General features: G+C 43.9%; 1 protein-coding gene across 8 annotated transcripts in view; it reads right to left on the bottom strand.

Moving 5' to 3' along the window:
* Positions 1-15122, bottom strand: part of SOX5 (SRY-box transcription factor 5) — a 783822-nt gene that overhangs the window by 219205 nt on the left and 549495 nt on the right. For all 8 annotated transcript variants that reach the window (XM_082238845.1, XM_082238846.1, XM_082238847.1 and 5 more), the window contains one exon: positions 2160-2246. In XM_082238845.1, coding sequence (XP_082094971.1) covers positions 2160-2246 — 87 coding nt within the window. The remainder of the gene's footprint in view (positions 1-2159; positions 2247-15122) is intronic.

The following is a 15122-nucleotide window of genomic DNA, read 5'->3' as shown; positions in this document are numbered from 1 at the left end:
GGCTTTTGTCCCAGAGGCTAGTTCTACACGTACATACACGCCCCTCACTATCCTACAACCAGGCAAGGTAGAAGCATTACCAAGGACGTTTTCCAGCTAGCCAACTGCCCTCAAGGAAAGTGCTGCGCAGGGTCAGGATGAGAGGCCTGGGCTGGAGTGAGGGGGTTTGCAGCTGGGGAAATGAGTGTTGTTTGGGAAGTCCCGGAGGCCAGATAGAGGAACTTGGAGGGCTGCATTTGACCCCCCCAAGGCCTGTGGCTTCCCCATCCTTTATGATAACACAGCAACGTGATGTACATCAAAACAAATGCATGCTCGGGTCAGCAGCGTTCCTGACTTGAAGCAGACCTAACTCTGCAGGTATGACTGAACTCCTGCCTCTTCTATAATGCCTCAGATAAAGACGTAAAATGATGGGCTGCTTCACAAATGCAAGTTCATGCTCCCTGGATGTAGCAGAATTATGTGACGGCTTGCCTGTGCAAATGATTAAATGATCAAATCCTACGAATAGAACAGTCACACCTCACCCAGGGTCAAACAATATTTTGCAACAGCAGCAGATGACAGGCAAGCATGAAATTATGTACGGTGTGCAGGTTTCTTTCAAAATACTAGAACCTGAGCACATCCAGTGAAGATGAACGTTGGAAGATTGAGGAGAAACTAAAGTACTTCACCATTACAGGATTTGCTCCTACAACAATGGCTTCCATCTTGAATGTTTCTGAACGAAGGCTGGACAAATTCAGGCAAGAGAACGCTGTCGACGGCTAATAATTGCTCTGTATAAATTGCTCCAAATATTGAGAGTCAGTATGACTCTGAATACTAATAGCTAGGAATCACAAATGGGGATAGTGGTTTTGTGCTCATGTCTTCCTCATGTGCTTCCTATGAACATCTGGCCGGCCACTGTGAGAACAGGATCCTGGGCTAGATGGGCCCTTGGCCTGATCCAGAAGGGTTCTTGTTATGAGAGTCGACTGGGGTCAGTTTGCATGCACTTCCTGCATATGGATGAAGTGCATAAATAACATTCTTCCACCTGTAACCTCTCCTACCACAGTGCGCACAGAATGGTGACCTGCAAGAACTCCAGTTATTTATTTATTTGTGGCAGCAGGTTTATGGTGCCGAAGCATCAAATCCACTTTAACCAGATGCCAAACATCTGCCAGGCTAAGTTCAAGGTGCTAGCTTTTGGCGCATAAAGCCCTACATAGCTTGAGACGGGGATAACAGAAAGATCATCTTACACCTTATGTACCCCATTGATCACTGCACTCTGGCATGTGAAGGCCTCGTGCAAGATACCACCTTTATTGGGACGTCCATTCCACACAATGCAGGAATTGGGTCTTCAAGCCAGCTACCCCTTTGGAATTCCTGCCTACTAAATATTAGGCAGGCATCTGTTAGTCTTTCTGGCACTAACTGAAGACCTTCCCCAGCCTGACCTGTATGTTTTTAAAGATCTTTTAAGTATTTGCTTTTTAATTGTTTTGCTGCTTGTCGCCTGCCACCCTGGGCATGATAGATAATCAATCAATCAATCAATCACTGCACAATCTGCATCTGACACTATGTGACTGAAACCTACGCACCCACAAAAGACCAACAGCATGGAAATGGGCCCCATAGCTTTGCTCATGGGATTTTTCATCACAGTAGAAGATGCGGCACCGTCTTCCAGATGAGAGCATCCTAAAGGGTGCAATCCTGTGCTCACTACAGCTCCTATTATAACCACCAACTAGACACTTTTCCAAGCATGTTGCAAGCGGGTCATTTAAATGCAGCCTAGACCCTCTTGCATCTCACCTTGCTCTTGAGAGGTCTTCTCTAGACTCCCCACTCTCCTCCTTCTACTGATAACAGCCTGCACTCCCAGACCCCACACAGGGACAAGATGCTGTGGACTGATGGAGAGATGCAGGCAGCCTCAGCTGTAAAAAGTAGGCCCTGCCAAGTTTTGGCATGCTCAGAAGAGCAGGATTGGCCCTGAAGACATTGCTCCAGTGAAAAAGTGCAGAAATGGAAAAGAGCAAATGATGGCATGCTTCGTTTGCGCTAATTGAACTCACATATATTGCAATGCATTTCAATCTCCCCCCATCCCACTTTGCATCCCTTCAGGTGATAGAAACGAGGTTTACCTTTTATTTCTCCAAAGTTCCCTGATCCCATGGCAAGAAGCTTGTCTTTCCAATCTTTTGATAGTAGCTTTTCAATACTGGGGGTTTCTGAATGAAGAGGAGAGAGAGAGGGGAAAAAATGTAAGTGAATCAACATGACTGACGGCACAATGGAACTCATTAAACGTCTATCTGCTAAAAATAAGAGCTACCCTATCCTGGACCCCAGTTCATAATGACTTCATCAACAAACTGATAAGAGGGGAGAGAATGAAAAAAAAAGAATGTGTTTTGTCACCTGCTGTTTCAAAATCATTAGCTTTTTCCTCTTACTGAACAAAGCCATTCCATGTGACAATGGGCACACAGAACCCTGGCGCTCATTGTTTTTCAATTTAGAGAACAAGTTTCTGCCTATAATGGATGCTTGTCAATTTAAGGGTGTCTGTATGCAGGAAATTTTATATATATATATATATATATATATATATATATATATGTGTGTGTGTGTGTGTGTGTGTGTGTGTGTGTGTTTTGATAAAATGCAGAGTGGGGGGGGGAGAGGGAAAATAAATAAAAGGCAAAGAATTAGCGCCTAAATCTGCTACATGTAATTATATCCCTCGGTGTGTTTACAATTACATCCACTTTACAACGTGTTTAAACACAGTGTGGTGGTAAGCACGCTGTGGCAAGACACTCCCCGCCCCCAGTAACACACACACAAAAACACACAGCAAACAAATAATAACAATGGGGCAAAGTTCAGGATGGTAAACGCTTTGCGAGGATTGAAAAATCTGGGAAGAAGACTGAAAGGAGTCATACGAGGTATAAGCACAGCAGAAGAGTTCTGCTATATCAGATCAAAGGTCTACCTAGTCCTCCAGAATCCCCTCTCCCACAACAGCCAGCAACAGTGGACCTACGGAGTTTTTGGGGGAGCTTATACCTTAAACTATCATGGCACAACCAGCAATGAGGGTCTAGGTAACCACTGTTATCTTCTTCAATGGGGTTGTTCCACGACAGATCACCACACCTTTACAACATCTATGCTACCAACTCTCAAACTCTGGGACTGTTGAAATATATACAACAAAATATTGATCAAATTGAGTCATGTGACTCTAATTGGGTCTACCAGACCCAAAAAGGTTAAGCCACATGGGCTAAAGTCTATTCCAGGGTCCCTCCAGGACTAGGGGCCTTGGGCTTAAGCTTCCCTAGTTCCATAGTAGATCTGCCCCTGGTGGCCAGTCAAATGCAAGGGTTGGAGGAAGCAGCCCTGTCCTGCTGTGGCTTCCCAGCGACTGGCATTCAGTGGCAGGTTCTTCCTTGGAACCTGGAGGTTTCCATGCAGCTGTCATAACTAATAGCCACTGGCAGATCTATCCTCCAAAACTTACCTAATCCTACTTAAAAGCCTTCTGAGCTACTGTTTAGGGAAGTTTTTAATGATTGGTGTTTTAATGTATTTTTAATCTCTGTTGGAAGCCACCCAGAGGGGCTGGGGAAACCCAGCCAGATGAGCGGGGTACAAAATATTATTATTATTATTATCATTATCATTATCATCATTACTGTCAATCACTCTTTTCACAGAACTGTAGAGTTGGAAGAGACCCAAGAGTCATCTACCTGTAGTCCAACCCCCTGCACCCCCCCTCAGTTGAAGCACCCATGACAAATGGCCATCTATATTTTTTGTATTATATTATTGTTATTAATTATTATTATCTTTTAAAAATGATTCTTATAATGTTGCATTTTAAGTCATCGTAATCCCCTCTGAGACCCCAGGGTGAAGGGCAGACGATAACTTATTATTATAATACTGCATCTTGTGGCAGTGACTCCTGTTTAAAAAAGGAAGTGTAGAAGAATTATAGAATCGCAGAGTTGGAAGGGACCCCGAGGGTCATCTAGTCCAACTCCCTGCAATGCCGGAACATGCAGGTGGCCCATCTGAGGATTGAACCCGCAACCCTGACGCTATCAACACCATGCTCTAACCAGTATAACTATACGTAGAAGAGCCCCACTGGATCAAACCAAGGGTCTATCTACTCACAGGGGCCAACGAGATGCTTCAACGATACCCAGAAGCAGCACAAGAAAACCAATTTATTTGTTAATTCCATATCTACGTATATCACTTGCTTTAAATATATACTTTCAGAATTTTCAGACAAGAGTGGATATCTATCTGTGCGTGTATGCGTGTGGGGGGTTTAATATTTATAACTCTTGCTTTTTGCCTTTGCTTTTTTGTGCAGATTTTTAATGCATAAGTAAATACAAATGCTAATACAACCCAGAGGATGTTAAACTCTGTTCCAAACAATGTAATTGTATATTCTTGTCAGCATTTAGAAGGGTGCACAATTACAATAGCTTTCAATCCCGCGATTAGCGCTGCATTCAGTTCGAAAATGGAGTGTACTAAAAGATAAGTGCTCCAGTATGTTCCATCTAAATAACAATAGCCACCCTTACTATCTCGATCTAAGACATATAACTGCTATTCTCCACATTTGTGCTTATGTGTATTTTGGTGCCGCCATTTGTTTACCCCCTACTAGGAACGGAAAGAGAGTACATGTTAACTTTTCAAAGGGACCGTCTGGCCTAGAGACCATGCAATTATTAGCAACTGGTTAATTTCCCCCACTGAAATAAAAAGGCATTACAAGGATTCTTCATTATCTTGGCTGGCTAATTTTGCTGAAGTTTTTCTGCCTGCTCCCTCCCATGCCAGCAACATACTCTCAGGAGCCAGTGGCACAACTCAAATCTCAGGGAAGGACTGATGTGGGCAACGTGTGGACATTTGCACACTGCCCTGCCCATATTAGTCCTAACACAGAGAGCCCCCAAGCTGGTAACATAGAAGTGCAAGCATGTGAATCTGTCCCATCCTGGGTCTGACTGCTGGCTCATCCAGCCCATGAGTTGTCTCCTCTGACAGATAGCAGTAGTCAGCCCCAGGGTTTGAGGCCCCTCACCCCTAGCCTATGGGTTTTCCATTCATGCTGCCTACCCAGTAGGGTGGGAGATAGGGAACCTATATCCCTACAGTTGGTGTTGGGTTACAACTCCATCTACCAAGGCCAATGATGACAGGATGATGGTGAGTTATAGTCCAACAACATCTGAAGGTCCTCAAGTTCCTCATCCCTGCACTAGATTATGGGTCTGGTCGGGTTTTCATTTGGTTGTTTTGCTCCAAGAGGCTACATCCGTCACACAGCTCAGTAGTAGAGATGAATATATGGTTTGAAGGCACTTAACACAGACAGCTTCTGCTTCAGCTTTCTAGACACTAGGAGCGGAGACCCGTTTATTGCGGTGCACTGAATTATTTACTATAGATGGGGAAGACCCAGATTTAAACGCCCAGCATGAAACTGACTGGGTAGCCTTGGTCAGCCAAACCACACCTGGGACTGTTGTCATAATTACATCCTTGTCTTAAATGCCATAAGTGGTCAGTGAAGCAGGGGAACTTATCTGACCTCCTGTCAGTGGTATTTATGTGGTTTACTGGAAGGGAGAGCAGAGAAGCAGAAGCGAGGTTGTCACAGTAGAAACTTGCCGGTGGGAGCACCAGGTGGGAGTTCAGATAAGCGCCACCACCCTGCCCCATCCACTGCTACTGCTAAATGGTTGCCTGGGCTGTGAGGGGAGAGACTCCATCAGGCAAGGCATCCTTCCACCGGTCTTGCTCTACCCTCTGCTTCTCAATGTGTATTGTATTGTTTTATGTACTGTGGCTTGCTGTTTTGTTGATTATAGTTTAGATATTATTGTAACTGTTGAGTGGATTTCTGTTTAACTTTTATATGTTGATATTATTTTATACTATTTTAATGATTGTTGAATGTTACTTTTTGATGTAGGCTTTAAAGTTATGTTTTATTATCACATTTTTGTATTGCATTAGATTGTTATAAGATGTACATTTTGTGTTTCTTCAGCTTGTAAACCGCCTTGAGTATTGTAAGATAGAAAGGTGGTATACAAATTAAAAATGATGATGATGATGATGGGCATAAGTGGTATAATAGGGCTAGCTTGGGAGCTTGGCTTTTGGGCACAGCAGTCCAAATTATAGGAAGGCAGTGTTACGCTGGGATGAATTATACCTAACTTACTCCTATTCCAAGCTCCATTCAGGGGTGGGAGTCCTGGCTCCCTTCTGGTCTCCCAGAACACTCCTTTTTTGGGACTTACTCCAACCTTGACTCAGCCAGCTGAGCCCTGGCTGAAGACCTACACGAGTGTAATCTCTGGCTGAGCAGAGGTGAGGGACCTCAGCCAACTGAGCAGGAGAAAGACCTACCCCAAACTACACTCATCCTGGTGGATCTTGGGTTTGGATCGCTCCCTAAATGTCTGCTTAGCAGCAGACATACTGTAAGTGTTATACATGAAATGTGTAACATTTTGTACCTTGAAAATTACTACAGAAATTATTAATAGTCACATAAGAGCACTTTGCTTTAAGTAGGCTTGGTCCGCCTGTTAAGTTATTTACCCCGAGTTAAGAAATCACCAGTCAACAGCAACTTGTAAATGCTAAGTCAAGTGCATTTTAAAAGACACAGTTTAAATGAAGATGGCTGTAGCTCAGAAATAGAGCACAAATGCTTTGAATGGAGAAAGTCCCAGATATGCTCCCTGGCGTGTCTAGGTGGGACTAGGGAAGACCATTGAAAATCACTGCCAGCCATTGTAGTGGTCTGATTCAGAATAATGCAGTTTCCTAGGTTCTTGTATGTCATTAGTGTGCAGGACACTGTACAGATCAAGCTGTAACCTCTACGTATTTCTTATTAAAATGCTGTCCCCTGAAAGGCGGTACCTAAACTTTGCAATAAAAATGAACAAATGCCTACTTTCCCCCTAAAAACAAAGACCTACACAGCTAACAATATGCTTAAAATAAACAACAAATAAATCACAGGATGGGGCGAACGAAAAGCACCGTAAGCCAGCAGAATTCAAAACTTTGGCAAAAGGCACTTTCAAATATTACACTTCCCCACAAAAACAATGGAAGGCCGGGGATGAGGAAGCCAGGTGGGCTTTCTTTGGAAAGGTATTCCACAACTGTGCTGCCATGCCTGAGTAAGATGTGGCCTGTGTTTGCCAACCCTCCATATCTAAGGCAGTGGTGATTTGGAAAAGGGCCTCCGATGCTGATCCAAGCACTCAGAAAGTCTATATAAGATTGATTATTCCCCCTGTGCCTCACTAACAAATAGACTGTATTTTGCTAGTGAATACTTCATCAAGAGTTAGAAAGAAAACCCAACAATCCTGAATAGGTTATCTAAAACATTGCTATTTTCTTTTCTTTTTCCCCTTTCTGCAGTTCCTTAAAAAAACCAAAACCTTGAGTAGTAAGTAAACAGGCCAGAATACCATGGTATTTGCAGTAGAAGACTGTCAGTCATTAAAAGCTAACAAACCTTTGCAAAGCAGGAATGCAGCAATAGAAATCCATTGTGAACTAACAATAGACCACAGAACCTCCAGGCACCAAAAGCAGACCATTTTACTTCTAAGTCTATTGTCAGCAAAGTCGTGACAAAGCTTTCCCCCTGCAGCTAGACAAAATATTCACCCTAGTGTGCTCATAAAGAAACTGAAGACTTCTGTGTAACTTGCAGAGTTAAAGCAACAGTAGCCCAGTTTGGGATGTCAATAGAAGCCGTTCACCTGCTGCCACCATACAGATATGTTGGTTACAGATTCGTATTTGCTTTAAAATAAGAAGTGCCCTCAAAACAAGCGGTTCATTCAAGCTAATGTTGGAATAGGCATAGGAAAAATAATTCGAAACAAGGTTTCAACGTTCTCGGAATGTCCTAGACATTATTCATTCGTTAGGTTAGTATTTGTTTGTGCTTATTTTGACATAATTCATATACCACCCAGTCAACAACAAAACTAACCTCAAAGCAGTTTGTGGAAGACAATGTAAAATACTCACTAAGAATAGTGACAGAAAAACACATTGAAAAACAAATTCACATAGAATGTATCAAAATATAAATGAAATCCGTGGTTTTAAAATAAATACGCATAATAAAATTTCATGTTAAAATTGCAGGCCTCGGCAAAAAAGTTTTTAGCAGGTGTCGAAAATGGTACAGCAAAGGGTTTTGCCTAACATCAATGGGCATGGAGTTCCAGGGAGTACGTGCTCCCACAGTGAAGGATTGATTAATCACAAATGCCCTTCTTTCAGGGCACAGTAATGCCCCAGCCCCTCCCCACTTTACCACTCACTGTCATTTCTGCTTTTCTTTGCCATTCAACTCCTGCTTTGCTGTTTTCTCCTTTCTACACCTGACAAGGAAGATCTCATTTCATGCACCTGACAAAGCGAGCTTGAGTCGCAGATTGTTATGCCATCCTAAACTGCTTGGTCTTTAAGGGGCCACAAAACTCATTCTGCTGTTTTCCCTGTGAAGTACAGTATGTTAGGCAGGGAGAGAAAGACCAACCCGGTGGCTCCAAAACTTATTTTCCCACAGATCCTTGGCAGATCACTTAACGTTGTTGTTATTTTGGTCCATTGTAGATTGTGATGTGCTGTGCTAGACGCCGCATGACTTTCAATCGCATGTTTATTTCTCATAATATTGCATTTCATTATATTGCAATTTCAATCCCGCAGGATTCAATTTGCAAATTTTCTTCAAAGGGAGCATCTGCGGAGCATCTGAACAAAGATTAGGGGCTGCTGGGCCACAAAGATTGGGTTAGCCAAAGGTTGCGCAGAGAGCTTCATGGTGCAGCTGGGTCTCCTGCTCCAACCACCAGGCAATATTGCCTCTTTTCAGCCCTCTCCAGTGAAGACCCCCATTTCTTGGAAGGAAAAGGAAGCCTTGGGAGGTGAGGAACATGCAGAGAAAGAGAAGTTACACCTTCTTTAGCATCCAATGTGAACTCTCCAATTGCTCTTGTATCAGGACATATATTATTTTGACTAATGGGGGGCCTATTCCTCCTTGGCGTCCCCCCCACCACTTCCACTCATCATTTTTCCCCTTTCTCCCTCCCTCCCTCTCCTTGACAGCTGTCTCCTCATCATCCCAACAGGTGCTATTAGGCCCCGAACAAAGGCTAAGGCTTTTAAGCCACTGGCTGTTGACAAGTGAAAAGGAAACAACAAATGGCCCAGCACTGCTACTCTCCCCGGGTCACTCAGCCAACGGTAATCGCTATTATTTTTATTTATTAGTTCTGCGGCACTGTCCTCTAACCTGCCTTCGCCCGCCCACCTCCCCTCCCTTCATTCCATGACAGCCAGGAGCATTTTAACTTTTAATAAAGGGGGGGGGGAGAGAGCTGCGAGCGGCTCCTGAGCAAGCTCTTTCGTTAAAGTGCCTGGCTAATGAATGTTGTCCATTTAGATCTGGATAATTTATGATGTCAGCAAAGTGTGGGTGGGGAGGGGAGTTGGAATCAGAGCCCAGGCATTAGCTGGCGAGCTGAGCTGAGAGAACAAAAGGGAGGAGGAGGAAGAAGAAGAGGAGAGAGGCAATCTGAAAGATAATTCAAGAGTTCATCATGAATATAGCCTATCCGCCACTGTTAAACTTCCTACCTATCCACATCAGTATGCTAGTCAAGGAATCCCTATGCACCTCACAGAAAGAAAGACACCTCCAGTCATAGAACTGTAGAGATGGAAGGGACTACAAGGGTCATCTAGTCCAACCCCTGTGATGCAGGAATCTTTTGGCCCAATTTGGGACTCGAACTCATGACCTGAGATTAAGAGTCTCATGCTATTCCAACAGTACTTTGGTCTATGGCAAGGGTTGGGGAGCTTCATCTTTGGGGACCAAATGTGCCCCCCTCTCTATCAGACCCTCAGGACTATTCTCAAACCACACCGGCCCTTCACCACACCTTCCTTGAAATGTTTTTGCCTGGCTGGATTATGTCCTTGAATTCTGATCGCACCTGGATGGAAGACAGAGAGGGGTTATGTGAGTGCATGTAGAAACTATCCTACTGTAAGGTAAAGGTAAAGGGACCCCTGACCATTAGGTCCAGTCGTGACCGACTCTGGGGTTGCGGCACTCATCTCGCTTTATTGGCCGAGGGAGACGGCGTACAGCTTCTGGGTCATCTGGCCAGCATGACTAAGCCGCTTCTGGCAAACCAGAGCAGCGCACGGAAACGCCATTTACCTTCCTGCTGGAGCGGTACCTATTTATCTACTTGCACTTCTTTGATGTGCTTTCGAACTGCTAGGTTGGCAGGAGCAGGGACCGAGCAACGGGAGCTCACCCCGTCGCGGGGATTCGAACTGCCGACCTTCTGATCAGCAAGTCCTAGGCTCTGTGGTTTAACCCACAGCACCAGCCTACTGTACAGAGGTTCAATTTGCACCCATTGTTCCTTCTACTCTTGCCTGTGTCCCTGCACCCCTTTGGGCCTAAAATGTTTCCCCACTTCTGGGCTATGAGCAATGTTGCAATCTAGGGTACATACTTAATTCCAGGATAGTTCACACGGTGCAGCCTCCAATTCCCATTATCCCTAACTATTGGGTATGCTGGCTGGGATTATACTGACTAGTGGGGGCATAGCAGGGTCTGCACCCTTACCTGGATACTGCAGATATTGGAACTGGGACCTTCTGTATGTAAAGAATGTGCTTTGCCACTGAGCCATGGCTTCTCCTCTTAAAGGAGGACAGCCTATCAGGTGCAAATATTCCGTACTTGCTTTTCTTGGGATACACAGATCCATAAAATAGTAGAATTTGACCCCGCAGAACTCAGCAATTAAGAGATGGCTACTCCATTGTGTATTGCTGTGTTTGTTGGCAATCAAATGTAACACAATTATTGAAATGGTGTGGGGGTTGTTGTTGTTTTTTAGTGGATCACTTAATAAAATTGATTTAAAAAAAACACAGAGGGTTTTTGTGTTGTTGTTGTTGTTTTTTAAAAAAGCTTAGAACAGAAGGTTAAAATCACAATCAAGGAACACATATCAGAATGAAATGCTTTCTAGCCTTCTTGAAAATATGACAGAATGTTTTGCTACTGGAAGTGAGAATTAAACCACACACGCCTGATGCTAAAACAACTCCACATCCTGATCTCCTCTTGCATAACATATGTGAAAACAAAATCGCAATCTTTATTGTGCCAGATGCCGGAAGAGATGAACAATTAAAAAAAAAACCCCAACAACATCCGCCATAAATCATATCTAGTGAAGAGCAAGGTAGTTTCACAGTAAATCAGGATGTGGGTTTTGTTTTGTGGGTTGTTGTTTTTTTACAGAAAAATTAGATGGTATTTGCATGAAATCGTAATGTCAAATTAAGTAGAAATTATTAAAGCAAATGTCAGCTTTGAATTTGCTTCAGCAGGGAGGGGGGGGGGGAAACCTTGCAAGATTCGCTCTGAGCTTCTCTACCAAAGTACAGTCCTCCATCTGCTTTGGCAACTTGTTCCATTTGTTTGCACTTGTCACCATCCATGGATTATTAGAATGCATTATTTTGTTTTCTGGCCTGTGTTATTTCCGGTGCAGATAAGGAGTGAAAAAGCAGTGGCTTGCTCTGTTGGGAAGAGCACCAGGAGTTCAAAAGGGAAAACAGAGGCAGCCCCCAAAACGTTTCCAACAGGTTACAACATATGCACACAACACCGAGGATCAGGAGACTCAGGCGCAGGCTCTCTGTCCTATCCTTGAAACTCGTCCCAGGCCACAAACACTGCTCTGCATTGCTTCACAGCCTCCTTACGTGTTTCTGCCAGGCTGGAATGTGCCCTAGAACTCTGGCAATGACTCTTGCCTGCCCGGGTAGAGGACAGAGAGGGCTATGTGTAGAGAGGGCTATGTGTAGAGGGCTATTGTACAAAGCTGAAATTAATATTTGTTGCTCCGGCCACTTTCGCCTCTGGACCCACCTGCCACTAGAACATGACCCCTGAACATTGTCCAGAAGGGAATGCAACCCTTGGAATGTCTGCCGTATGTTAACAGGGGGTTTTCTGTTACAAGGAGAGGAATTCTGCCACTAGAGTGAGATAGAAGATTAAGCAGAAGAAGGGGGGATGTTATGATTGATTTGTTTGCTGCATTTTAATGAAAAGGTTTGCAACAAGCAAGCACACAGGCAGCCTCCCAAAGAGGCATTTCTAGCTCTTTTAGGCTTCTATTCCTCTGAAGTTTCCTCTTAAAACAAAGCCTCAAATTAGTTTTTAATTTCACCTGATGAGAAATTTCACAGGCAATTTTTCACACTCATATGACTGAAAATACCACCCCCAGAAATTGGGAGGTATTTTGGCTAGATGGAACACTTTACACTTGCATTCTATTATTATTATTTGTTTTAAAAAACTTTAGGTAAATTTAAGAGGTGATTGGGTTTCGCAATGACATAACAGCTACCCCAGAGTGCCTGCTGAGTTTTTCATCTTTATTCCCGCATCAAGAATCACAGAGCCCAGGTAACTAGTTCTGCCATTCATAGCACAACATCTGTACAATGATTAGAGTTTGGAAAGAACACTAGTTTGGTCTGCATTTTAGCTCAATACCACCTAATTCACACTTTCCCATTCGACCCAGGAACTGAAACACAGCTATTATTTGAATTTTGCAACACAGTCCTCCAACCAAACAGTAAGTACAGAAATGCATATATTGGTGAAAACTGTGCATTAAAAAGTAAATATTAGTGATTTTTTAATGCATTCCAACAGAGAAATCACTTGCAAAAAAGGTAAAATTGCATACAAAAATGTGTACTTTGGGAGGAATGCACACTAGAACGCAAACAGATTTTCATTACAGAAAAATATTCACGCCAGCCGATGAAGAAATGTGGTGAGCTGAGCTATATATTGGGAAGGAGGAAGAAAAACTAAAATTGACGGTTATACTGGCTTCAGTTATATGGGCTCTGCTGCTGCAGGATTTGTTCCAGCAGCTCCAGCCTCCCTGCCTTAGGTTCAGAGTCCTCTTGATCACCAGCATCAGACTCAGTAGCATGGAACCCAATCTGGCTCCCAAACCAGGTACGCACTGCAGCCTCTGTCTTGGTGTCTTGGTCACTGCTAGACTCTAGGGCAGGCACCCCCAAACTCGGCCCTCCAGATGTTTTGGGACTACAATTCCCATCGTCCTGGACCACTGGTCCTGTTAGCTAGGGATGATGGGAGTTGTAGTCCCAAAACATCTGGAGGGCTGAGTTTGGGGATGCCTGCTCATGACACCCAACATCATGACTAATCACGAACAGACTGCTGAATTGAAACACTTGAACTACATGTCCTGAGATCCCGCATTCCCTGGGCAACTGAACTACACCAGGTCTACCTGTTCACGTGCCTATATATCTCTGCACACAACCCATCGAGAGGTAATAAGTCTGAATGGGCCAATATGTTTGTTACTTGAAAACTTTGTGAGGAATGCTTAGATCAGGGGTCAGCAAACTTTTTCAGCAGTCCACTGTCCCTCAGACCTTGTGGGGGGCCGGATTATACTTTGAAAAATAAATAAATAATGAATTCTTATGCCCCGCAAATAACCCAGAGATGCGTTTTAAATAAAAAGACACATTCTACTCATGTAAAAACACCAGGCAGGCCCCACAAACAACCCAAAGATGCATTTTAAATAAAAGGACACATTCTACTCATGTTAAAACAAGCTGATTCCCGGACCGTCCACAGGCCGGAATGATTGGGCGATTGGGCCGGATCCAGCCCCCGGCCTTAGTTTGCCTACCCACGGCTTAGATAATACTTTAGTTCTAAGAAGGCTGCAAAGGCATATGAGAAAGCAGCCCTTTGCAGGGGACTTGGGTTTGAGTTATGGGAGGGGATGTGCTATCTGAAGGTATTATTTCGTGGTGTTATCCTAACAATTACGTTTCAAAAAGCTGAACGTTTGCATAGATAAACATCAATAGCTGCAACACAGTAGCATGTGCTTCTACCTCTCATAAACTGCAGCTGCTACAACAATAACCTTTCAATTCCTGGACTGCGCTAGCAAGGAACACTCGTTTAAATTGTTTTTTCTTGCAGTCCAAGCATCTTAGCAAAGAAGTCACATTGACTGGCATTTCACAAATACACAAGTGAGCAGTTTTCAGCCTTTTGGAATAACAACAGCCAAGCAGAAACTAGATGCTATTTAACAACAACAGAATTATAGAATTGGTGGGAGCAGAAGAGTAATCTAGTCCAACCCCCTGCAATGCAAGAACATCCTTTACAAGATTATTTGAATTAAGTTACCACATTTTTATGTATCCATTGAATTAAAACAACAACCAGCTGCCCAAGCATTAAATTCATGAAGCATATACACAAGGTATACCTTAAAGGTAAAGGTAAAGGGACCCCTGACCATTAGGTCCAGTCGCGGACAACTCTGGGGTTGCGGCGCTCATCTCGCTTTACTGGCTGAGGGAGCTGGCATACAGCGTCCGGGTCATGTGGCCAGCATGACTAAGCTGCTTCTGGTGAACCAGAGCAGCGCACGGAAACACTGTTTACCTATTTATGTACTTGCACTTTGTGCTTTCAAACTGTTAGGTTGGCAGGAGCGGGGACCAAACAATGGGAGCTCACTCCATCGCGGGGATTCGAACCACCGACATTCTGATCAGCAAGCCCAAGAGGCTCAGTGGTTTAACCCACAGCACCACCCGCGTCCCTTTACCCCCCCCCCCATTTTTAACTACAAATAAGAACAAGTGGAAATTGAGAAGCAATAGAAATGTACTCGTCAGACCTTGGTGTTTCATGGAATAATCTGCATCACAAAGTTTGGGTACAGATAATCTCTCGGTATGAGGAAGCCACACAGTGCCGCAAGCTACCTCCAAAAGGCAAAGTCTCAAAGCTTGACCCAACCAGCAGGGGGAGGGCCAAGGAAATCCTTATTTTTTTAAAAAACAAGCACAGAAAAGTCATT

The sequence above is a fragment of the Podarcis vaucheri genome (assembly GCF_965113315.1).
Source record: "Podarcis vaucheri genome assembly, chromosome: 10".
In the NCBI taxonomy this organism is placed as follows: Eukaryota; Metazoa; Chordata; class Lepidosauria; order Squamata; family Lacertidae; genus Podarcis; species Podarcis vaucheri.
Note: the sequence above shows the minus strand (reverse complement) of the source record. Positions and strands in the feature narration are given on the sequence as shown.